The 26848-nt window shown below is 38.1% G+C and overlaps 1 protein-coding gene across 9 annotated transcripts in view; it reads left to right on the top strand.

The window, feature by feature from the left end:
- Positions 1-26848, top strand: part of FBXL13 (F-box and leucine rich repeat protein 13) — a 210131-nt gene that overhangs the window by 170707 nt on the left and 12576 nt on the right. For 8 of the 9 annotated variants that reach the window (XR_011438076.1, XR_011438077.1, XR_011438078.1 and 5 more), the window contains 2 exons: positions 11145-11228; positions 25805-25939. Coding sequence is in view for 6 of the 9 variants with exons in the window: in XM_023638836.2 (XP_023494604.2) it covers positions 11145-11228; positions 25805-25939 (219 nt within the window). In the remaining 3 variants the exon portion in view is untranslated. The remainder of the gene's footprint in view (positions 1-11144; positions 11229-25804; positions 25940-26848) is intronic. The other variant, XM_023638834.2, reaches the window with a different exon arrangement.

The following is a 26848-nucleotide window of genomic DNA, read 5'->3' as shown; positions in this document are numbered from 1 at the left end:
GGGACTGTCAGCAAGGTCAGACCTCACAGATGGACCAAGTAATATGAAGAGAGAAGGACCTATCAACTTTTGTAAAAGAAAATTGTTCATCTCTGTATATACTTGTACATAGCATTCACAGCTTAATATTTTGCTTGAATACGTGTGCTTTTGGGCTATTATAGTTTGTCCGGAACAGACAGGAAACTGCCCATAACTGCCGTGGGTCTGTGTAAAAGAATTAAAGCAAGGTGTTAATATTTTATATAATTCTTTGCTGATATGCAAAAAGACTTAGTAAGGATTCGTGTATTAGTTTTCTTCCAAGTTATTCTAAATTATTTTTCACAAACATTGAGAAATTTCATTCATTTATTCATTCTTTCTTTTGATACAGTTATCCTGTTCCTACTATATTTAAGGCAGCAAATCTAGGTGTAAGCATAAAAACAGGACTAAGATGAGCAAACTGCCATAAACTTGTTTTTTTTTTGCATTTCTCAACTTATTTTGGTGATATATTTTTTTAATTATTATTTTTTTATTGAGGGAACATTGGCTTTTAACATTGTCTAAATTTCAGGTGTACATCATTAGATTTCGACTTCTGTATAGACTGCAGCGTTTTCACCAGCACAAGTCTGGCTGCCATTCGTTACTGTACACGTGCCCCCTTTACCCTTTTCGCCCTCCTCCCACCCACTTCCTCTCTGGTAGCCACTAATCTGTTCTCCATATCTATGTGTTTGTTTGTTTATTTATCTTCCACATTTGAGTGAAATAGCACAGTAATTGTCTTTCTCCATCTGACTTATTTTGCTTAGCATAAGACCCTCAGGGTCCAGCCATGTTGTCACAAATGGCAAGATTTCATCTTTCTTATGGCTGAGTAGTATTCTCTTGTATGTATATATCCACCACATCTTCTTTATCCATCACCCATTGATGGGCACTTAGGTTGTTTCCAAGTCTTGGCTGTTGTGAATAATGCGGCAATGAACATAAGGGTGCAAATATCTTTTTGACTTAGTGTTTTCATGTTCTTTGGATACACATCCAGAAGTGGAATAGCTGGATAATATGGTAGTTCTATTCTTAATTTTTTGAGGAATTTCCGTACTGTTTTCCAGAGTGACTGCACCAGTTTAACTTCCCACCAGCAGTGTATGAGGGTTCCCCTTACTCTACATCCTCTCCAACACTTGTTATTTCTTGTCTTTTTGATAATAGCCATTCTGACAGGCGTGAGGTGATATCTCATTGTAGTTTTGATTTGCATTTGCCTAATAATTAGTGATGTTGAATATCTTTTTATGTGCCTGTTGGCCATCTGTATATCTTCTTTGGAAAAATGTCTATTGAGATCCTGTGCCCATTTTTTAATTGGGTCATTTGTTTTTTTGTTGTTGTTGAATTGTATGAGTTCTTTATATATTTTGGATATTAACCCCTTATCAGATAAATGATTTGCAAATATCTTCTCCCCATTGGTAGGCTGTCTTTTTGTTTTGTTGACGATTTCCTTTGCTGTGCAACTGATTTTTCTATGTTGATTTTGCACCCTGCAACTTTGCTGTATTAGTAATTATTTCTAATAGCTTTTTGGTGGATTCTTTAGGCTTTCCTATATATAAAATCATGTCATCTGCAAATAGTGGCAGTTTTACTTCTTCCTTTTCAATTTGGATGTCTTTTATTTCTTTTTCTTGCCTAATTGCTCTGGCTAGGCTTTCAATAGTATGTTTAACGAGAGTGCCAAGAGTAGCTGTGGGTTTGTCACACATGGCCTTTATTATGTTGAGGTACGTTCCTTCTATACCCATTTTATTGAGCGTTTTTATCAGAAACGGGTGTTGAATCTTGTCAAACGTTTTCTCTGTGTCTATTGAGATCATCATGTGATTTTTATTCTTCATTTTGTTAATGTGGTGTATCACATTGATTTGCAGATTTTGAACCATCTCTGCATCCCGGGAATAAATCCCACTTGATTGTGGTGTAGTTGTATAATCCTTTTAATGTATTGTTGTATTTGATTTACTAATATTTTGTTGAGGATTTTTGCATCTGTGTTCATCAGTGATATTGGCCTGTAATTTTCCTTCTTTGTGTTTTCCTTCTCTGGTTTTGGTATCAGGGTAATGTTGGCCTCATAAAATGAGTGAGGAAGCATCCTGTCCTCTTCAGTTTTTTGGGAAGAGTTTGACAAGGTTAAATCTTTGAATGTTTGGTAGAATTCTCCAGAGAAGCCATCTGGTTCTAGACTTTTGTTTTTTGGAAGGTTTTTGGTCATTGTTTCAATCTCTTTACTGTTGATTGGTGTATTCAGATTCTCTATTTCTTCTTGCTTCAGTTTTGGGAAGTTGTATGTTTCTAAGGATGTATCCATTTTTTCTAGATTATCCAATTTGTTGGCATGTAGATTTTCATAGTATTCTCTTATAATCTTTTCTTATTTCTGTGATATCCATTGTAATTTCTCCTTTTCATTTCTGACTTTATTTATGTGAGCCATTCTCTTTTTTTCTTAGTGAGTATGGCTAAGAGATGTCAATTTTGTTTATCTTTTCAAAGAACCAGCTCTTAATTTCATTGATCTTTTCTATCGATCTGTCTTTTTAGTCTCTATTGCATTTATTTCTCTCTGATTTTTGTTCTTTCCTTCCTTCTACTGACTTTGGGCATCATTTGCTCTTTTTCTGGTTCTGTTATGTGTAGTGTCAGATTGTTTACTTAAGATTTTTTCCTGTTTCTTGAAGTAGGCCTATATTGCTATAAACTTCCCTCTTAGTACTGCTTTTGCTGCATCTCATAGATTTTGGTATGTTGCATTTTCATTTTAATTTGTCTCCAAATATTTTTTTACTTCTCCTTTGATTTCTTCATTTATTCCAATAGATGTTCAGTAGCATGTTGTTTAGTCTCCACATATTTGCAACTTTTCCAGCTTTCTTATTGTAGTTGATGTGTAGTTTCATACCATTGTGGTCAGAAAAGATGCTTGATATGATTTCAGTCTTCTTAAATTTATTGAGACTTGTTTTGTTTCCCCACATATGGTCTATAATTGAGAATATTCCATGTGCACTTGAGAAGAATGTGTATTCTGCTGCTTTTGGATGGAATGTTCTATATCTATATCTATTAAGTCCATCTGGTCTAATGTTTCACTTAAGGCTACTATTTCCTTGTTGACTGTCTGTCTGGATGATCTATCCATTGATGTAAGTGGGGTGTTGAGGTACTCTACCATTATTGTGTTGCTATCAAATTCTCCTTTTGGGTCTGCTAATAGTTGCTTTATATACTTTGGTGCTCCTGTGTTAGGTGCATATATATTCATAAGTGTTATGTCCTCTTGGTGGAATGTCCCTTTTATCATTATATACTGCCCTTCTGTCTTTCATTGTCTTTTTTGTCTTGAAGTCTGCTTTGTCTTATATAAGTATGGCAACACCTGCTTTCTTTTGCTTGCCATTTTCTTGGAGTATCATCTTCCATCCTTTCACTCTGAGCCTACGTTTGTCTTTAGAGCTGAAATGTGTTTCCCGGAGGCTGCATATTGTTGGGTCTTGTTTTTTAATCCATCCAGCTGCTCTGTGTCTTTTGATTGGAGAATTCAATCTATTTACATTTAGAGTGATTATTGATATATGATGGCTTAATGCTGCCATCTTATCTCTTGTTTTCTTGTTGTTCTATCTTTCCCTTGTTTCTTTTTCCTTGTGTTTCTGTCTACCATTTCAGTTTGGTGGTTTCTGTGATGTTTCTCACTTTCCTCTTTTTTTTATGTTTTGTGACTCTGCTCTGAATTTTTGTGTTGTGGTTACCATGAGATTTGTATAAAGATCTCATAGATGAGATAGTGCTTCTTCTGCTGATAGCATCTCATCTCCATTTGCCATGCAGGTTCCATCCTTTTCCTCTTCCCCTTCTATGTTTTTGTTGTCAGAAATTATCCTTTTCTGTATTGCAAGTTTGTTACCAAATTGGAGTGGTTATAGTTATTTTTAAAGCTTTCTTTTTCTTTAGCCTTTATGTCATAATTAGGTGTTTACTAGTCTGTTATAAAGTTGCAATTTTCTGATTCTGCCTATTTATCACCTTGCTTAAAGCTTTGTAAACCTTTGCCTTTTTATTTCAGGTAGGGGAGCTCTTTTTAAGATTTCTCATAAGGTGAGACTAGTGGTGATGAACTCCCTCAGCTTTCGTTTGTCTAGGAAAGCCTTTATTTCTCCTTCATATTTGAAAGATAACTTTGCAGGATAGAGTCTTCTTGGCTGACGGTTTTTAATCTTTTAATATTTTGGATATATCATTCCATTCTCTCTTTGCCTGCAGAGTTTCTGCCCTAAACTTTTGATAAACCTTTTTCTCCCTCAGTTTTCCCCTTCTTTTGAACAGGACTTGTTGTTGTTTTGTCCACTTGCTCTCCCAATGGTTCTAGCCATTTTTATCGCCATCAGCAATAAAATAAGTGTGGTAACCTTACACTCATTCACCAATGTTGGCTGTTTTAATTTAAACAAAATAGCAATTAAAACTTTTTTATTTGAATTTGCATTAAAAAGTTTTAGTAATATTAATAATTTTCACCTATATTTGCTTATCACTTTAATTGTATTTCTTCTTATGTGAACTTTCTCTTCAGATTCTTTACTCATTTATATATTGGGGTCTCAATACTCCTTCCAATTTGTATGAACTCCTTATAATAATGTGGTTATTAATCATTTGTCATTTCCATATTTTCTCCATACCTTTACAATGGCTTATCTCACAATTATAGAAGAGAGATTTGTTTTAGAATGTTAATCTTAAAAGCCTACAAGTTACTGCTTACAAAGACTATTCAAGAAAAACGAATTAAAAATTACACAAACTATGCAATCTTTATGTAATTTTATATAGTTTTTTTTTCAAGAAACTGTTTCTTTAAACATATGCAGGACAGATTATAAGGTTTATTTATGCTTATTGAGTGTTCTGTGTGCCTGTATTAAAGTGTTGACAGTTTCCAGACTGAAACACACTATAAAGAAGGATGATTTGTAACAATGTGGCTGTCAGATAAATTATAATATTTTATTCTAACGTTAATATTCCATAATTCCTAGACCATCTTTCCAGACTTTTTCTGAAAGTGCAAGGTCTCAGAAGAACAGTCATGTGCAAGTTGTAAAGAATAAATCTTACTTGCAGAATGTTAAGCTCTTTTTAACAAGGTTTCATCCACTTCAATTTCATATATAAAGTATGATTTGCTTGTTATTAAATTGTGACCAAATGTTCAGTCTTATAAGGGGGTAAAATATTGGTGGTTTTGTTTTCCTCAATGTGTCATCTTATGCCAACAAATAACATATCACACCAATCAAAACAGTAACTCTATTCTGAAAATGTACCCAAAAGGAATTTGGGAAAATTAAAAGATTTTTAATAGGCAATATAAAAAATTAATTGTGATAGTTAATTGGTATGTCTAAAATAATCTTGTTTATTTCAAAGCACCTCCCAAGATATTCAGCAGATTTAAAGGGAAAGGGTGATAGAAAAAAGGTTTAAATGAATATCAGCTAATAAATGCAGGAGGAAGGATAGAATTAGTAAAATCACCATTTTGCAACTCCCAGTGAAATAACTGGGATTTAGGCAAGGTTAACCAAGTAATGCTGAAAACACTGACTGAAAGCTTGTTGGGAAACAGAGTATTCATGTGGTCTTAGAGAATCACACCACAGATTATTTAACAGATAAAAAGTGACTGAGTGGCATCACCAATAGTGGGACAACCTGACTTTGTGCCCCCTAATGGGATGCAACAGCACCTAGGTAGTGTTCTTGCAAAAAATGTTTATCTAGAATCTAACCATAGGAACAATCAAATAGAGAATGTGCGACATCCTATGTCATGGCTGGCCTGGGATCTTTAAAAGTCTATGTCTCGAAAGACAACATTTGAAAAAAAAAAGGCTAAAGAGACATGACATGAAAATTTGCAATGCATGAACTCTGACTGGGTCCTGGATAAAAAACAAATTTGAATGTTGACTTTATATTAGATCGTATGGTATTACTGTTAATCTTAGGTATTATAATACTATATACACATAATACCATATAGCTCCCTAGGAAAATGTCCTTATTCCTAAGGAGATGCATACAGAATGTTTAAGGTAAAGGGAAATTTATATCCATTGTACCATTCCTTGAACCTTTCTGTGGATTTGAATATTTTCAAAATAAAGAGTTGGGGGAGGGATTTCTTATGTTTATGTTGCTGCTATTCGAAGCCTGGAATAGTATGAGTCAGCCATAGAGTAAGTACACACATACAAGCCATTCCAACATTTGGTAACTAGTTCACTGCTGATGTCTATCTACATCAGCTAAACAATTCCAGATGTAAAACTTGGGGAAAAAAAGAATAGTTTTCAAGGATTGGTTGGCTCCCAAACGTCTCGTGTACATGTATCTGTTCCTGGCAGTGTTCAGTGTTCCCTCCCTACTCCCAGTGACCCCGAGCTGAACTACTTCCCAAACAACTCACACTTTCCAAATGAAATCTTTGTTCACGCCGTTTCCTCAGCCTGAAACACTGTTCCTATTATTTCGCTTGTGAAAATCTTAGTCTTTAAGGCTTAATTCAAATTTTTCCTTCCTGTGTGAAAGTCTCTTCAAGACCGCCACCTCTTCCTCCAACTGGAAGCAGTCACTCCCTGCTCCGTGGTCCCTCTATCTCTCTTGACACACATCCTTGTTCTTTTTTGCATTATGGTCACTTATGTAACAACTCATATTCCCTAGAGAGGGAAAGTTTTAACTCTGTTTCATTGGATGAAGTCCACTTCCTTAGAATAATGGACAAGGCTTTTGTGACTTGGTGCCTGCTTCTTTAGAGTCTAATGTCTTGACACTCCCTTCAGTGGACCTGGTACCACCGCTATAACATAAACCAATTTCTAGGGACTTCTGCACGCCTCAGATCCAGGTCCCTCAATTTCATGGCTTATGAAGCAGCAAAGTGCTCCCCAGGATTCTTGTGAATTCCTGGGTCTTGTATTCCCATACATTACTCGATTCTTCAAATATTTACTTATATTCCTTATTACTATATTAATCTTAGTTACCTCTTGCAATCCTGGTGACTTCTCCAGGCTACCACACCAGCTGCCTTTCTCTGTGCTTCACCTGATTACAATTTAGCCCCTTCTTACAGTTCGGGAAAATAAAACCAAAACCTTTCCTGCAAAGCATTCATGAGTCTGGCCAACTTCTGAAGGAGATGAAGGAGGATTCACATTTTCATGATGCTACAACTTCCCTGAAAAGTAAGCATCCACCTCCCCTTTGTCCCACTGAGGCCCAGGCACTCCATCTGGTTGGTTCCTCTTTCCTCCCCAGTTCTGTCTTGGCTTCTCACTCTCCTCTTTCCATTCCTCCCAGAAGCAAAAGCTTGGCACCAGCCAACCCAAGGACTTTTATCCCAAGTACTTAACAAGGTATTAAACAAAACCAAACAAAACCCCACAGTTTCCTCTTTAAGAGAAATTCTTGGGCCAGCTCTTCAGATAATTTTTTAAAAATCCGTTATAAAGCTATTCATGCCATGCTACACATGCCATACTGTTTCATACCTTAATGCTTTTGCACATTCTGTTCTTTCTGCCTAGAATGCCCTTCCCTCTATAGTTTTCTTGGCAATTTACACTTCCCCACTCAGGACTCTTCTCCATGCAGTCCTCTCTAATCCACGGTAGCTGGCCACCTCCTCATCCCTCTTTGGTACCACCACTGTGCACAGTATTTACCTTTCACTGGGCTGAAATGAGCCAGTGTACACGTCTGTCTTCCATGCTAGACTGTGGGCTCCTTGAGAGCAATCACTGCACTTCACTGACATTCATACTCCCAGTTTCTATCGCAGCCTGATCAATACAATACACGCTAAATAAATATTCATCAAGTGAACGATGAGTTAAGAACGAATGAACTTTGCCCACACTTGAGATTTAAGACTTTCTTAAGGTATAAACAAAGTCTTTAAAAATTTGGAGCCATCACTTGTTTCAGAGAGCTCCCCCTAATTAGGTGCATTTATGCACCTCATGGTGCCAAGTAGAACATTTTACCCAGCTGGCTCTGATGTTTTTTAGGTCATTAATCTGAAAAGCTTATGAGTCAAAAAGCCATTAAGAAACGAATCCTGTTGACTGGAATAGCGTATTTTACTTGTTCAGAAAAGCTGGCCTCCCATAACCAGCATGAGGCAGTTTTTAGTGGAGGCCTCGTCTCCTCCAGCTGCCATAGATTTGCTGCTGCTCAGTTACAAAGTTGTGCCTACTTACAGTAGCAAGGCTTATGATAACCTGTCCAGCACATGGATATGATGACATCTGCTCCCTGCCTTGCTAACAGATTGGCATCCATCTGAGCAATTTCTGTATTCATGTTGGACTGAAGGATGCTGTAAGAATATTTCTAATTTGTATTTAGTTATACAATTATTACATCAATCCAATTTTTACAAACATCTTTATTGAGACATAATTCACATACTATAAAATTCACCGATTCAAAGTGTCCAATTCCGTGGTTTTTAGCATATTGATGGAGTTGTGCAACCATCACCACATTCTAATTCCAGAACATTTTCATCACTCAAAAAAGAAAACTTCCCATAAGCAGTCACTCCCTCTCCTGCACCCACCCTCCAGCCAACTCTAGGCAACCACTAATCGACTTTCTGTCTCTGGATGTTTGCCTATCCTGGACTTTTCAGATCAGTAGAATCACACAGTATGTGGCCTCTGGGGTCTAGCTTCTTTTACTCAGCACAATGTTTTAAATGTTCAGCTATATAGTGGTATGCATCAGTACTTTTTTATTGCCAAATAATATTCCATTGTATGAATATAACACATTTTATTTATCCTTTCCCCAGTTGATGGACATTTGGCTCGTTACACTTTTTTCTATTATAAATAATGCTGCTGGGAACGTATGAGTACATGTTTTTGTGTTGACATACGTTTTCATTTCTCTTGGGTATATAGCTAGAAGCGGAATTGCTGGGTCCTCTGGTAACTCTATTTTTAACTTTCAAGAACTGCAGACTATTTTCCAAAGTGACCGCACATTCTCATCAGCAGTGAATGAGGGGTCTAATTTCTTTACAACCTCACCAACACTTTTTATCATCTGTCTTTTTAAGTATAGTCATCCTAGTAGATATGCAGTGTCATTTCATTGTGGTTTTAATTTGCATTTGCCTAAAGGCTAATGATGTTAATTAATTCAATTTGGAGGCCACACATTTTAATGAATAATTATAGTGATGAAACAGGGCATTCTATTTCACTGTTAATTAATGTTAATTTTTAGTGATTTTGAATAAAGTGCTAAAGAGATTATAGCCTGTTAAATGTCATACTTAGCAAGTGTACTCTATTTCCAGTTTATCTTAAAAAATTCTAACTTGGCTAGATAAAAGTTAAAAAGAAAGAAGTCAAAACTTCAGAGATAGTTTCATAGGACAAATTCCCCATAGGATAATAAAACATACTCAGTTACTATCAAGTATAAGGCAAAGAGACCAATCTTGCATCTTTTACTTAATTTGTTCAAACAGTTTGGTTTCTGTTGGGGGAAAATCTAAACTCCAGTTCCTCTAACATGAATAAAATAGCATCCACATCTGGAACCCAGACCACATGTGAGGCTCCATGGGGTCCGGTCATTCTTTGTTTTGAAGCAAGAAGGCAGCAAACATGTGTTCCCAGCCAAAGAATCCACATTTGCAATAAAATTAAAGGAACGAACAGAGTGATTTCATTTTTGAGTGGTATACAGAACCGTTAAGTGAAATTAGAAATTGCAGTTTAAACAGTGGCTTCAATTAAGAAGAATTTCAAGCACTTTTTTCCTTGATCTGGATTTTTTTGAAAAATGAAAGGATCTAAAAGGTGCATCAATGGCCAATACAGGATATAATATTTGCATAACTCATTTTCAATTACGATCAAATAATATATTTAAGGTCAATAAAATGTAAACCAGTCCTGCAAATAACATGTAAAAAGGACAAATCCATATACCATTTCTGGAATTTTCCCTACCAGTCAGCTTGGGGACCACAGAATGAGAAGAAGCTGCTCTTGTCCATCTAGTCTAGGGAGCAGATCTTAACGGAATTATAAAAGTAAGGTGATCCTGAATGCAAAGGAGGAGAGTGACACCCATAAAGCACACGAGTCAGTTCCTTATCTGACTGTTATACCAGTTTAGGGGGAAAAGTACTGAGAAATGGGACAGAAAACCACATATAAAAAAATTTAAAGGGAGGCCAGCCCGGTGGTGTAGTGGTTAATTTGAGCACTCCATTTCCGTAGCCTGGGGTTTGCCGGTTCAGGTTCCAGGCGAGGACCTAGGCATCACCCATCAGGCCATGCTGTGGCAGCGTCCCACATGCAAAATAGAGGAAGATGGGCACAGATGTTAGTTCAAGGACAATCTTCCTCAAGCAAAAAGAGGAGGATGGGCAACAGATGTTAGCTCAGGACCAATCTTCCTGACCAAAATAAATAAATAAATAAATAAAATTTAAAGGGCTGAAATGTGCAATCTCTTTTTTATTAAAAAGAAACAAAGCTTTTAAACTGAAAAAGAAGTGGGCTATTGATGAATGATTACCTGTCTATAGGCCTTTATACAAAAATATGTTCCTTCTCTCTTCAAGCAATTAAACATAATGAAATGAGCTAAAGATTTATAGATTTTTAGGTTTAGGCATAAATAAGAATTTATTGACTAATAGAGTCATTAGCCACATGAAGTGTCTTCAGAATAAAGTTGTAAGTTTAGGAATCTTTAAGATTTGTTTATATTGATTCAGATAACATTTATCTGGAAACAGGTGGCAAGATAAAGAGTTTTCTGGCTCTGAGATTCTGTAACACTATTTGCAAAACATTAGAGACAACCTGAAAATTTTATTTAATGATGTTGCCTAACCAAAGTGATTTTAAGTTTTGTTAAGTGTAAAGAAATATGAGACAGAAGTGGAAATTTTTTTAGTTTGCATACCTGGTTGTTATCTTATTGAAAATGTACTTTCTATACTAAATTATAATCACAAAATGATCTTTATATTCAATATTTTTTAGGGTTTGATCACACTTTCCAGACATAAAAAATTAAGGGAACTCTCTCTATCTGAGTGCAATAAAATCACCAATCTTGGAGTTCAGGTAAGATAATTAAGGTTTTCTGTTAAATAATTAAGACTGAGAATTAAGCACAAGTTGAATAAACTTTGTAAGTCACAGTAGAAAAAAGAAGTGGATTGGAAATGTAACAACACATATGCGATCTCGGTTGAGGCAAGATCAGCTCCTGACCCTCCACAGCCTAAGGCGACTGAAAGGGTTTGTTTTCTCCTTTCCCCATCTGTGTCCTCCCTTCCCAAGGTCAGACTCATAGGATAAATAGGGATAGGGAGACATTTTACTTGGAGGATGACGAAATGCACTGTGGTCAAAGTCTTCTCATATAAGTGTTCTGTAGGTAGAAACGTTTTATAATCTAACCATGCACTTGGGGAAAGTTTGAAAAATTATACCAGCTACTTGACAATTGGGAACTTAAGTTACTCAAACATAGTGGGTAGCATACTTTACCGGGATGGAAAGCATGAGATAAATAATTGGTTAGGATAAGTGGTTACCTGCTCAATTGGTACTTTAGGAACTCGTAAGAAAGGTCAATTTCCTAGACCTGGTCTTGAGGGATGTACATAAAGTAGCCGTTCTGAGTGAGCAAGCCACAGAGTAACGTTTATCACAACAGTAAGCATCTCAATGTGCTGTTAAGAGAAGAAAAACCAAAATCATCTGTCGTGCACGTATTAAACTAGGGCGAAATCTGGTTACCTATTAGTAAATCATGGAAGGTAACATTTTTAAAGGGAACCACTAACCTAAGAATGTGGAAACTGTTAAACACATTGGAAGCTCCATAAAAAGTATCCTGAGAGTTCAAGACCTCAACCACTTATGAAAACCTGGGGCTAAACTTGGAAAAAAATTTTGAAAAAAGAAACTCTCTTACAGAGATATAAGGGTTCATCCCACAAGTGGAAAGATAATCCAAGAAATGGCTGAGAAGTCACAGGGCACAGCAAAATGGAAGTTAGGTCATCTTCTGTGAATTTGAATTGTACTTTGAAAGGAGTTCTGACATGGCTAACAGGAGAGTGTTAAAATATTATATAAACTGGTGAGCTACAGAGGGTGTCTGATCAACTGGTGCTCTAGACTTTAGCATAGAATCCTAGAGTTCTGGAGCTGAGGGAATCTTAGAGTCATCTAAACCAACTCCCTATTTTTATAGGCGAGGAAATTAAGACCCAGAGGGCTTAAGTGACTGGTCCCAAGTCCTATACCTTCTCAGCAACAAAGGTTATTAAAATAAAAACAGTTAAATATTAACATTTATAATATTGGGTTACATTTTTTTATATGGTGATCAATTACATTTGAGCAATAACTACAAATCATCCAGAAGTATTGAAACCTATTATGGGGATACATGGCCTCTTAATAGCCTCACTTCTTAGTTTTTAAAATGTTCCTTAGGATGAGAGAGTGCCTACCAAAGTATCGGGAAGCCAATGCTTTTTGCCATTTCTCTTTGAGTCTTTGGGTTCAGGCATTTTTATTTTCACTCTTTGGAACCTGCAAACTACACTATTTTTAGGTGCTCTGAAAGTTTTAGATGAAAGTACTTACCCATATGCTAACTATCTGATCACACAGCTGAGTTTGGCATAGCTTTAAAAAAAGTAATCTTTAAAAAATTGGTATATATTTATTTTCAGTGATCTAAAAGAGAAAATTTTAAAAAAGGGGAAATACAGGAGCATGGAGATACAGAATTATTTATTAGTTGCACGAGATCTGCTGTGTTATTCAAGTTCACACACAAAAAATTTCTCTTTCTCATCATCCCGCTTTTTTAGCTACCTGCTTTTAGAGTGTGTGTGTGTGTGTGTGTGTGTGTGTGTAGTTTTTAACCAGTTTTACCCCTTCCTAAGGTTCCAAGGTTCGCACTTCTGGGCATGTGGTAATCTTTCTCCTCCTTGCCTCCTCCAGCCCAATTATTAAACCTCAAAAGAAAAGAGACAGAGGAGGAGAAACGGACGCATAAGCCAATTTCACAATTCCTTATCTGGATTTACAAAAGAGAAGGGAAGGGAGTAATAAGGTGATTAAGTGGAGATGTTGAGATTATCCACAATTTCTTGGGAATTCTGTTTCTTGTCACTTAAAAAAGGTAACTGTAGGAGATTCTTTTTTTTAGCACAAGACATTGGAAACATATTCTACATAATGATTTAATGAGAAAAATGAGAAGATAAACATTTTTACTCTGCTTCAGTTTTGCAAGAATCATTAATATAATAACAACAAAAAATTACCTCATTTTAGTGTTTTACTGGAAACCACAGCACATGGCAGATGGAGTGTCTGCAGCCTCAGATGCATTGACTTTTTAGGATCTGGTTTTAATTACTTTCTCCAACTTCAGTCTTTTCTGAGAACATGAGACATTCAATAGTCATGTTAAACTAAAGTCATCTGGTTGTCTTGAAAGGCACATGCATCTGGGGAGAGATGTTACCAACAGTCGTAACTGAGCATTTCTCAAGAAACCTGGCCCTTGAGCATTTTATGAATTTAGTTAAATAACAGACTGTCACTTTGGCAAAAGGATTGGTTTGATCAGGATGTTACAATACAGATAAATTGGAACTTCTGTCTTTTTAAGTTGTTTGCATAGAACCAATGGAATAAATCTAATTATTTACTCTGGTTGCTTTTTATACTCTCTTACTCTAGTTCACAGTTCTCATTCCCTTTTTTCGGGAAGGAAGTATGCTATAAATACATTAATGTAATATCTATACATATAAATGAGCATATTTTTCTTTATGCACATTATTTGTGGGTGAAAACCTCAAAGCTAGACAAAAATTTTTATTTCAGTGTTGATAGATTGATATAGTTGTTGATTAAGGAAGGTTATTAAAGAGGAGAAAATCAGGTGTAGTTAGGACCCATCACAAGGACTTACGCATGTGTGTATGCAGTGAAAAGTGTGCACATATGTGTGTTTACATGTAAATGTGTATGTAAATGTATTATGTATGTGTGTGCAAATTGTGTACAAGTTTTAGCATGTGTTAGACTACATACGTTTACATGTAAATGTGTGTAATTGCGTAACTATATGTCTAGTGTGTGTGTAAATTAAATATAATACACATCTTAGTGTATGTTAGATTACATGCATATGCCACTGTGTGTATATGTTGTTATGTTTATGAGATATTGTTCTCTCATGGTCATTTTCTCTCTTTTGTCTACATGTGGTTTTGTTATTAGAGAAATGCTGGTCTCATGAAACAAGTTAGGAAGTATTCCCTCTGTCTCTATTTTCTGGAACAGATGGTAGACAATTAGCATCACTTCTCTCTTAAATGTTTGGTAGAATTCACCAGTGAAGCCATCTGGGCCTGGCGCTTTATGTTTTGGAAGGTTATTAATTGTTGATTCAATTTCTTTAATAGGTATAGTTCTATTCAGATTATTTATCCTGTCTTGTGTGAGTTTTGGTAGATTGTTTCTGTCAAAGAATTAATCTGTTTCATCTAGGTTATAAATTTGTGGGTGTAAAGTTGTTTATACCTTTCTTATCCTTTGAATGACTATGAGATCAGTGGTGATGGCCCCTCTTTCACTTCTGATATTAGTAATTTGTGTCTTCTCTCTTTTTTTTTTCTCTTGATTATCTGGCTAGAGGTTTATCAATTTTATTGATCTTTTCAAATAACCAGCTTTTGGTTCAGTTTCTCTACTGTTTTCCTGCTTTCAATTTTATTGATTTCTGCTCTAGTTTTTATTATCTATTTTTTTCCTGCTTACTTTGGATTTAGTTTGTTCTTCTTTTTCTAGTTTCCTAAGGTGGAAGCTTTGGTTATTGATTTTAGATCTCTCTTCTTTTCTAAAATATACAATGCTATAAATTTCCCTCTAAGCACTGTTTTCGTTGCATCCTATAAATTTTGTTTTATTTTCATTTAGTTCAAAATATTTTTAAATTTCTCTTGAGACTTCTTCTTTGACCCATATGTTATTTAGAAGTAAGTGTGTTGTTTAATCTCTAAATGTTGTGAGATTTTCTAGCCATCTTTGTTATGGACTTCTAGTTTAATTCCATCATGATCTGAGAGCACATTTAGTATGATTTCTAATCTTTTCATCAAGGTGTTATTATACTGGAGTCCTATTTGTGCAGTGGTAAGGTGTGTGTGTGGGGGGGGTCATAGGCTATATTCATTTGATTAGGTCTCAGTCTTTTAATGGCCTCTGCCCCAGGGCTGTTATCTTTACAAGTGCTTCTCACCCCGCCTCCTTCCACACTTAGGTAAGACAAGAAGGGTAGAGGGTGCTGGAATTGGGTATTTCCCTTACCCCTTGCCAGATTGGCTCTGGTAAAACCCGTGTTGGTCAGGCTCTGGTAAAATAACTTCCCTTGAGGGCAGGCGTTTATTAGTGAGAACAGCTGCTCTGGAGATATTTCAAAATGGTTACTTTTCCCCTCTCTTTGCGGGCAGCACAAGCGGATTTTTCTCTGATCTTCAACCTAAGAACTTTGTGGGCCTCCTGGAGGTAAAACTCATGAAAGTATAGGGGCTCACCCAAAGCTAGGCCCCCAGAAATTTTTCTCTCAAGCTAATCCACTGTCAGTCTCCAGGAGTTAGTCAATTACCCTTATAATATTCCAACCGATTACTGGCTCTGGCCATAGGCTTCTGCTCCTAGTAAGCCATGATTCTCCATATTTACCTTTCTCTCCAGTTTTCAGGGTGGCAGTTTGCTCTGTGACCTCAATTATCTGACGGATCTAGGAAGAGTTATTGATTTTCAGTTTGCTTAGCTTTTTTCTTGTTTTGAGGTTGGGAGCGATAAGTTCCAAATTCTGACAACAGACTGGAAACTGGAAGTCTGGAACGTTACTTTTGGATCTGTGGATGCTGGCTGAATCAATAGCATCCAAAAGGGATGGCAAATGCAAAGCAAGCTCTGAAGCAGATCTTGAGAGCCCAAGAAGGAAGTCAGAGAACGGCGGGGCTCAGGAGCCAAGGGCAGAGAGCTATAGGTCAGCTGGGCTGGTAGGCAGGCGTTGCTGGTGAGCACTGCACCTGTGGATCTCATGAGCTTGCTCTCTTTGAGCTCTCTGCAGTGTGCAGCCTTGTGGGCTGACTGTGTGCATATAGACAGAGTGTGGGCTGCCCCAAAGTTCAGTACTTTGGTCATGTCCATTCAGAAAGATTTTTAAGCTTCCTTAGTACAATACAAGGATACTATTTGCAATCATCAAGTTAGCTGTTTTTTAGATGATTAAGTTCAACTTGGATGGATAACTCCACGCCTTCATGTACACCATATGCATACTGTCCTGTTCAGATTCATTAATTTTGTGAAAATGTGACATCTAGCTCACTGATTGTACTGAAAAGATTTGGACTGGACTTTCTATGTAGTGGACACTGAGAAAATGTTTTTTTGAAAACAGGATAAATCATTCAAAAATTTTAAGAAATGATGAGGCTATCTAGTGGAATGCACAGACTTGTAAGCAGAAAAAACCAGTACCATGTGGTGATCGTTAGCTAACGTTAATTTAGCACCTACTACCTGCCTGGCACTGTCTAGGTATCTCCCATGTATTAATTACCTACTTTATGAGGTAGGTAATACTATTGATTCCATTTTACAGACAAGGAAACTGAGGTTCAAAGAGGTTAAGAATCTCGCCCCAAGTGATGAAACAAGCAAGCTCATGGGCTGGAGTATAAAATGTCTAATTCTGGAGTGACCATTCTAGCCAGTATGCTGTGATAAAGGAAGCTATAGGAGGATTCAGTTCAGCTATCTAATCCAGCATGGGAAAGCAAAGGCAAGCTCATCTGTTGGGAAATCACTTTAATAAGAAATGCAGAAATTAGACGGAAGGGCAGAGGGGACAGAAGACGGCTATCAAGATTAAAGGTGACCAAAAAAAAAAAAAGATTAAAGGTAGGAATATCAATTCAGAGCTTTTCTTTTAGTCCAGGGGAGAGAGGATAGCAGCCTGAACAAGGGCAGTAACAGTGAGGCTGGAGAGAAGCGAATGAAGTGGAGAACATAAAGGTAGCAGAATCCATGAAACTGTTGAGAGCTTGGATGGGGACAGGATGAAGCCATGGTTAGGGATAACCTCCACGCACCTGACTTGGCTCCCTCCGGGGTTTGTGGTGCCCTCGTTTTCAAGCCCTTTCCCATAGCCATTCACATAGCCGGGGCTATGAACTACCAAGTCCTTTTCCGTATCGTGGCATTTATCGTTGCGCTTTCTCTTCCTGTGAGTGGTTTTGTCTGCGCTGCTTCTAAGCCAAGTTCACCTCTCTAGTCTTATGACAGAGTCTTTTAAGAATCTCCTCTCCCACTCTCTATCCACAGGCGTGTGAGGGCTGCAGGCGGGCTAAGGGAGCGCTGTTGGAATTTCTCTCTGTTTTTACCCTACTTATAGGTAATTTAAAGGTTGTAGTGTTCTCTGTCTCCTGGTACTGATGAATGTATGGGCCCTGTGCAGTTTCATTTGTTCTCTCTGTAGATTTTGTGGTTTGGGGAGGAGGTGAAGATGAAGACTTAGATAATTGTCATTGTTCTTCACACCCAAACATGGCCTACTTTGTCTTTTATTAATTATGAAAAAAAGTATCTTTAACATACTTTTTAAAGCTCTGCAAGCAGAATGCAGTGGGCAGTACTGGTAACTACAGAGGAGAAATAAGAAGCGTGTGGTCGTGGTCCAGCCTCGTCTTCTCTCTTTGTCTTCTCGGTCTAGCTTGTGGCCTATGTTCTTCGCAAGCTGGTTTACTGAGACCTCGAAGATGGCGTCACTGGTGAATTTTAAGAGCCTAGCCGTATAGCCTAGGTCAATGTCATGTTCTCTGATGATCACAGAGGTATCTGAAGACTTTCGTCTCTGGGGCGAAAGCAGCAGTAAAGACACTGGAACTGCTACTTCCTTCATTGTTCTCTTAGGGTTCCTTCTTTCTGAGACCCTCAATCTTGCCCTAACTGCGTGGACATTTGAAATAAGTTCCTTTTCTCTTTTAATCTTCCGTGTGTTTTAACCTCTTTTTTCCATTCTCTTGGGTAACAAACTTTTTATTTTGCTCTTTATTTGACCTTTAGTTTAGTAACAGATTTATTTTGATTTACAAACAGGGGAGTAGAGAGGAGGGATCAAGGAATAACGGACTGGGAAGGGTGGCCATGTGGGCAAACCAGGAGCTACTTTGTAGCTGGGAGAACAGCAGAGCGAGATCCATTGCGGTTCATTTACTTTCAGCCTGACCCAGAAATGTTCAGGGTCAGTAATGGGTCAATGTTCAGAGACCCAGTAAGTCAAGTAGTTCTGTAGATGTGGGTCGGCTCCAGGCTGACTCCCCAGGTGGGGAACTGAGGTTTCAAGGCTCTCAGTTTTGTACCCTGGACCACCTGTGCTGGAGAACTGAAGCCCTGACCAGCGTGGAGCATCTACATCAATACTCAGGTCAGAAAGGCCCAGGAGTCCCCACCTCATTCAGCAACAGACCTATCTGGGTCCTCCTCCCAAAGAACAGCCCACGGCCAGCCTGCTCCGAAGGTCTCCCTCTAAAGTGTAAGAAGAACTGGATTTATTCTGGCCCTAACAGCAAGAACTGGATTACTCCCCAGTCACTCTTTTCAGGTCTTAAATTCTTCCTTTGAATCACTAAACTTTCTGACTAGTTATAAAATGTTGTTTATGTAAGATTCTCATCAATCACGCTCATCAGTTGATAGACTCCACCCCCTAGTGCTCAACCCAAACTGATTTCAGTGGCCTTTGACACATACTGACTTATAATGCCAAAGATGGATTAGATGTTTGTCTCCACATAGCAACAGTTTCTTTAAAAACCAACATTGATTTCTATTTGGTTTCCAAGATTAAGTCATTCAAGAATTGTCAAAGCATGAGATTTCAACAACTCTACCTCTTCTCCAGGGATAAAGTTATGTGTACGGGTTGCAAGGGAAGCCACAAACAGAGGATCCCTGTCCAAAATGGCCTCAATCCTTGGCCGTTGGTGCAGTGTAGGTTCTGAAATCTTCTGTATGGGGAGATGGAACATCCAGACGTCTGGGACACTTTATTTCTCTGCTCAGGAAAATTCTTTACTCATCCAATACTCCAGGTTACCATTAAGAAATAATTGATAAAACTGTCTGTGATAAAGATCCAAGAAGGTCCCAGGTTCAGAATCATTTTCCAAGGTCTTGGGAAGGGGAACTAAGGAATTCCTCTGGTAGAATTAAGATGGGGGAATCTGGCACCTTGTGGAAACAGCAACTCCCACAAAACCTGGAACAAATAAGGGCTTTGTTACAGAAATCTGTGCTTCCTGGCTGTCCATGCCAAGAATGGTCTCCTAGAATTTACAGTAGAACAACATACCCTTAAGAGACCTAAGGCACCTAGCATCAACTGGGAGTCACAAACAGACTCCTACTGAGATACCTAGGCATTATTCTCTCTTCAAAGGCTGTGAACAAAAGAAATAAGCTCAGTATTCTCTGTTGCTCCTGAGACTAGTGTGTTTCCAATCGTAGAAGCAATTCAACAGAATTAGAAATTTTGCCAGACTTCAAAGGATGTGGAATTTGACAGCTCATCAGTTTCTAAGGTTCCAGGCGATACTGGAGTCATGGGTACCATGTCCTCCTGGCTGAGAAACAGCTGAAACTGAGAGCAGCCCATGCCAGCCTTGGCTTCTTGCCCACCCCTACTGGGGAGAACCATTCTCGGACAACTGAAGCACTGATGGACTTGCTGAATGAACGCACACATCTGTGATTTTCACATTGAGCATCCACAGAGAAGAACTGTAAGAGAATGTGTTAAAAGGAAGACAATCCTTCGGAGACCTCTCCCAACCTTTAAGCTGCTCCTGGAACATTAGTTTATCCTATGTAAGATGAAACTTGCCAAAAGCTAAACAAAACCCATCAGATTGTCTGAACATAAAAATAAAAAGGCAGGAAAAATAAACATCAGAATCCCACTTTCCTGCAATAGTATGAGTTTCTTTTGCTTCTTAAACCTAAGCGGCCAATCTGTTTTGATCTCTCTTTTATGCAACATGTGAGGCGTTGCTCATTGTACCTCATCCAACATGAGCTGGGTGCCTGTGGCATGTTTCACGGGAGCTATGATTTCTCCATGTTATGACTTCTAATAACCCTTTCTATCAACTTCCAGTTAAATTTTGTGCACAGTAGCTGGTCCTCCCAAAGCCTTCTCCATGTTGAAGGTGGTGAGGTGGTGTTCTCAGGTCTTAAACAGCACATGAGATTGTTCCAGGATCTCTCTGGTTCCACTGCTGACAGGCAGAAACTAGCATTTGTATAGGGTGTTATCTCTGCCAAGTGCTTTTGGAGTACACATTTTCTTTCCATCTTCCAATGAGCCCGTGAGATAGGTAGACAGTTGTTTTCATTCTCCCCTAACAGATGAGGAAACTTGAGGTTAAGTAACTTGCTCAAGGCCACAGACGCAACGTCAGATCCCAGCCCTTTGTCGTTCCACGAGACTGGCAGCCTCCCTTGATTACACCATCTGTTATCCCATCATGCCCCAAAATGGGAGGTCAAAGCGGCACTGATGGTTTATGAACTCATTATTGCCTCGAGATCCTTAAATGGAAAAGGTTACAGGAGGACAGTGTGACTTTGTCCTTAGAGTAAAAGTTCTGGGTTGCCATTTTCTTGGGAAAGAATGAGAAAAAGAACAAGCAGGGTGGCTGGCTGTGCAAACAGAAACCTATCAATTCTTTCAGGCTGATTATGACAGCTTAAGTAATTTCCATGCTCTTCCTGTCCCACAGAGGCCCCTGGAGGAGTGCCGGGTAATTTGGCCACTGAGCACCCATTTTTCTTACTTATCTTAGAAAAATGGAAAAAGTGTGGATTATGTCACAGGCCACAAGAAAAATACTTGATTGATCTTTGGGTAGTCCAATCCTGGCTCATTTTAATTTTGCAGATAAAAGTCTAAAACCCGAAACTGTTCTGGAATTTTTTTTTCTACAAATTATAATTCAAAGATATTTTGTTTTGTTCTTTTCCTGGTCTTCTTTCCAATATGCATTCTCTTTTACTGCTTACCCTTCTTGTTCTTTAATTTCCCCACATTTGACATCTTTTTACGCACTCGCCACATTTTGTATTTTATAAGTAATTCCTTTGTTTTTACCCAGCATCCGTGCAGCCAAAGTCATCAAGGTTTGCTGACAACCAAAGGTGTTGACACAACCAAATGTCTCCAGAGAAAGTGTTTACTTTGGCAAATGAACAAGACAATCTATTTCAGTGTGAGAAGAAAAGATTAGAACTTCTATTTAGATTTGTTTTTATCTCATGCACTTTATTTCTGTCTTTATATGCTTTATAAGTTTGAATAATTGTATGTCTATATAATTTACAAGTACATTAATATACATTTATTGGAAGTATATGCTCAAAATATTTTTACTATGGTATGCATGATTTAAAAAATTTCTTAGTCATAGCCATAGAGAAGCAGTGAATACAAATGATAGTACTAGCTACTATTTACTGACTGCTTCCTATGGGCCAGGTACTGTTCGATTGCTTTTTTCATATTAACTCACTTGATCCCCCAACAAGTCTATGAAGAGGGTGCCTTATTAAGGTACCGTGTTATCCCCATGTCGCAGATGAGGTAACTGGGGAATGAAGAGATTGAGCACTTTATCTGGGACACAGAACTTCTAAGTGGCAGGATTTGAGCTGAGGCTAGCGGGTCCCAGACTCTGTGCTCTTGATCACCCTTGTACAACGCCTCTGGCAGTTACTGAACAGAGTGCGAGGAAGGACTGGACGTCCATTCTGAGAGTGACCCATGGGAGCCCATTTTCCTCACTCCTGTGCGAAGAGGCATTCTCCATTCCCTAAGGACAGTCTCCCATCTTGAACTTCTTTTGCATGCCAGATGTTGGGGCCACCAGGATAAACTAGACATGGATTCTGCCCTGAAGAAGGCAGAATTATAGTTAATTATAGTTGATGCAGAAGATAAGACAATTATACAAATAGCTATAATGCAAGTAGAAGGTGAGAAAGACAAACAGATAAAAAGCTCTAGGCGTTTGGAAGCATTTCTTCTAGAGGGAGGAATTGAGGAGAACTTCGTGGAGTAAGCCACATCTGAGCTGGCTGGAAGCTAAAGTTTATCCTGCAAATCACCATCTAATTTGGTAAAAAATTTCATCATAAAAGTTTTTGGAAATACTTGTTTTGGGCCTTGGTCTCGCCCCTTTTCTCTTCCGGAGTCCTCTCCATATTTAAAAGCAGCACACTCCTCTTGCCAAGGCTGGCTTCCCTGGCAGGCAGTGGGAATGCAGGAGTGGCATCTCACCAGGAGGGGAGGCTGGGATTTCCCAGCTTCGTGTGCCCAGGCCACGACCACTGCCTCCTGCTCTGATGCCTACTGGGAACAAGGCTGTCTTTGATGGAATGTAGCTCTACACCGCATGGAATATACGAGGCCCGAGAAACGGCAGTTTTGAATTCAGTTTATAACTTAAAATTGTGGAAGTTGTATTTCAGCCTCTGAGGCAGCCAAAAATAATCGTCCTTACAGAAAATGGTTCTTGACAGCATACGATTTTTCCAGAATTATCAATAGGAAGAAAAAAAAACCCCACAAAACTTTGTGGTAGAATGAATCGCAACCTAACGAAGCAAATGGTGAAGAGATGGTGCCATGAGGATGCACCGTGAGGTGAGCTTTTCTAAGGCTGGGAGCTGTCACCTGTTGCAGCGCATTATTGTGACAGCCGGTAAACGTGAGAAGTTCAATCTCCTCTACATACCCAGTTGAGGAATGTAGTCATTAAGCCCCCATACCGTGACTCAGCTCAGAAGACACAGAGAAGAAATGATTCAACTCGCTGAGAGATTTGTAAATTTTCTTCAAGCATAGAATAATCTTATCTGCAGGGCAGAAATGAAATTTCATGAGTGATTATGTTGAGACATGCCTGCAGACTTAAGTATTTAGTATGACTTATATGTCTCCAAAGGAAAATATGAATTCTAAAAGAGGGAAAGTTCTGGCTTATTTCTTGGATCCACACTGATTTATGCCAAGCATAAAGCCTTGGACCAATCTTTGTGCCTCAGATTTTCCATGGGTGAGAATGCTACCATGAATGTATCATAGACCTTCTAATCACTTTTATAAGTTATTCTTTAATTTAAAACCTCTCAGAAAGTTTAACTTCAAAGACTATTAGAGTTTTTAAAAAAGGCTTAAAGCAGAACTCATTCCAGCAGCCCGAGACGTTGACAGATGCTGCTGAAAAGGGTTTTCAGACACTAAGAGCCTGGAGTCCCACTTTAAAGCTTGTTTCATCTTTTAATAATTTATCCTTAGAGTTTAAATATTCATTCTTGCTTTAAATTTTCTCTGGTTCCTTGAATCCTATTCATTCTGTAAGTAGGAAACAATGTTATCCTACTCCTCGCAATGTTAAGAATTCTTGTGTGATTAAAAAAGAATTCAAGACATTTAGAAAGGATCAATTGACCAGCTAGTATTCACCGAGAACCTACTGTATTTTGAATACAATGCTTGTGAAAGGGGTAAGAAAAGCCAACAGAGTCCCAGACGGTACCTCTGAGAGACTTACCGCATTCTCATTAAAAAACTTGCTGAATCTCTGAGCTGAGATTCAAGATCACTCATTCCAATCCTTCAAAGCTCGATTCCTTCTGCACCACACTGGGTGTGCCCTCTATGCTTGACTATCTCCAACGACAGGAACCTCACTGTCTCCTGACAAGCCGCCCCTCCCAATTTTTGACATCACTTAGTTGCTAGAGAAGACAGATCTCGATACAAAGTTAGCCATTAGACCTGAAGGAGTCAAGTACTATCAGTGCTGAATCAGTTGAAAAGGACCAGTTCAGCATGAGGCCAGAGGCCAGACGAATCGCTGCTGGTTGCTGTGATTTAGGGTTAAATAAAAATAACCAATATCTTTTAGTTTTCCTCCAAGTACAATGCAAACGTGCGTCTTTATTATTATTGGTGTCATATGCAAATCCCAGTAATAGTTAACATTTATCAAGTACTTACTGTGTCCCAAGCACTAACCAATATGCTATCCTGCCTCTCAAAGAACCCTGTATATAAAATTTTGTAGCTAGCTAGGTAGAGAATCTACTTTGTGATAGGAGCCATTTCAGGTGTACATATAATTTCATATAATCAACTATCCTTTGATATGGGTGTTATCATTCCCATTTTACCCAAGGAGACACTGCGGCTCAGAGAATTCCAGCAACCCACATGGCGGCGGGGCCCGGCTTATAAGCCCACGCTGTCGGATGCCACAGTCCTGGTCTCCTCTGCTGTGCTAAACTGCCTCTTCAGGAAATTTCTCTCTTCTGTTAACTTATTAAAGAAAATAGTTGACTGACTAGTTCTTTCTAGTCTTCCTTAGGGCTAAAATGAGAGGACAGTGGTGTACTCAGTGGGAGGGAAGCCCACTGGTGTTTTTACCTCTGGAGCCATCCTGATGGCCATGAACTGCTCCTACGGCCCAGGTCCTTCCCTCAGTTCTGAGAGGAAAATGACAGGTGGTCTGATGGACACCGTTTTTACATATAAATAAAGAGTGCTCTCCTGGTAGCCCACTAGGGCTGCTAAAATCTAATATCTACATCTGAAATGAATGGCAAACTATCACTTACTGAGGGCTCTAAGAATTTGAGGTGCTTCACAGTGAGGCAAAACCTCCAGAGGGATTGAGGACATGCTGGTGGTTGTAATTCTCACAATTTGGGGGAGGGACCTTTCTTCTAAGGACAGCATTAGTGTTATCTTGAACTGCTCATGGTTTCCAATTTCCACTCGCCTTGATTTATTAAGATATTTTTACAATTACTGTTAGGTTTATTTCTGTTGATCATTTTGTTCTTGTATAACAGCTGAGAATGAAAAAGTGACAATGAAAACCAAGAAGTACGAGACAAAGGAAAGAATTTCCAGGCCTTTTCGAGCCCTAGAGATTTCAGATGAACATTTTGGCATTTCAGAACAAGCTTAGAGGGTAGCTATTACTGTCCCTAATTTAAAGAAAAGAAAACTGAGGCTCAGAAAGATTAAGTGACTTGCTAAGGTTTCAGAGTTAATAAGTGGTGGAAATTAAAACTCAGGTTGCCTGATTCCAAAGACTGTTTCCATTACATTACCCTGTCAATCCCAGAGGGTTTGCCTTCTGATTCTCACCTCCATATTTCTTCTCCTCCGCTCACTTGGCTGAATGTAACTTTAACAATGACTAAGCATATGGGTTGAATTTCATTAGTGCTAACTTCAGGAAAAACCAAATCCTGTTGGGAGGAATGTGAATATTACTAAGCTGTTAAGCTGCTGCATGAATATCTTCTGTTGTAAAGAAATTTTGGATGTAGTGGCTGCTTTTTTTTTTTTTTTGCAACATGATGTAACACATCTATATTATTTCAGGGACTAAAATGCATACTAAACAAACTGCTATGGGTAAGATGGAAACGGTACATCTAGAGATGTACATAACATTTGAATAAAGATTAAGGAAAAGAAAAGGAAAAATCTTTGCCTTTGGAATTTCTTGCAGGTGTTCTGCAAAGGCTCACTACTCTTGGAACACTTGGATGTCTCTTATTGCCCCCAGCTGTCAGATGACATTATTAAAGTCCTGGCCATTTATTGCATTTGCATCACATCTCTCAGCGTTGCTGGTTGTCCAAAGGTACGTGCAGGCGTCAGAGCTCAGACATGTCAAGTCGAAGCGCTGCCAAAGAACCCGGGCAGGGTAGCATCAAGGGTTGAATTCACGATAGAACTTGTTTTCCTTGCCATGTCTGAAGTATTCATTAGCTTTTTTTTTTTTTTTCTTTCCCCAAATTGGAAATAGCTTTATGATTTCATTTGTGTCAAGGGAGAATTTTCAAAAAGTTAAAAACAATTCTCATACAAATATAAAAATATGTTAAAGATTTATTTAACTCAACAATGAGAAAACCAGCAAAATGGTAAAGCCAGTTTGTAAAGCATTTGATGGAGCCAAGTATTTATAGGAACTGAAGAAAGAATGTGGGAATGTGATTGTTAAGTTAGATCTAAAATTGGTTAATGTTCTATAAGGTAATAAATCTGTAACCTTGGAGTTATAGTTTCTACCAGACAGAAATAATTTGCATCTCTCCTGGACAAACATATATCAAATTATAGCATGTAATTTCACTGAGTTTGGGCCTTAATCAATAGTAAATAGATGTCAAACAAAGGCATACTTCTGTTTAGAATTCCTCAGGTTGGCCTGTTAAACTATCTTCCAGTATGGCACTGAAAGGACATACAATCATCTTTTGTTTTATTTTCAAGTGTTTGGTAATTTTTCTTGACATCTGATGGCAAAATCTTTGGGCTGCATATAAAATCATAAAGGAGAAAATAAAAATCCATTGTCATATCACCATCCACACATAACCATTGTTGGCATTTTATACTCATTCTTCTAGAATTTTTCTATGTACAAAGACATTAGAAATAGTTATAGAAGATTTGTGTTTTATCTTTTTTTTTAAGAATAGAATCATATTTTCAAAAGTACATTGTAACTTACTTTCTTTTCTCTTAATATATTATGAACATATCT

The sequence above is a fragment of the Equus caballus genome, chromosome 4, assembly GCF_041296265.1.
Source record: "Equus caballus isolate H_3958 breed thoroughbred chromosome 4, TB-T2T, whole genome shotgun sequence".
Taxonomy (NCBI): domain Eukaryota; kingdom Metazoa; phylum Chordata; class Mammalia; order Perissodactyla; family Equidae; genus Equus; species Equus caballus.
This window is presented reverse-complemented; position numbering and strand designations above follow the sequence as displayed.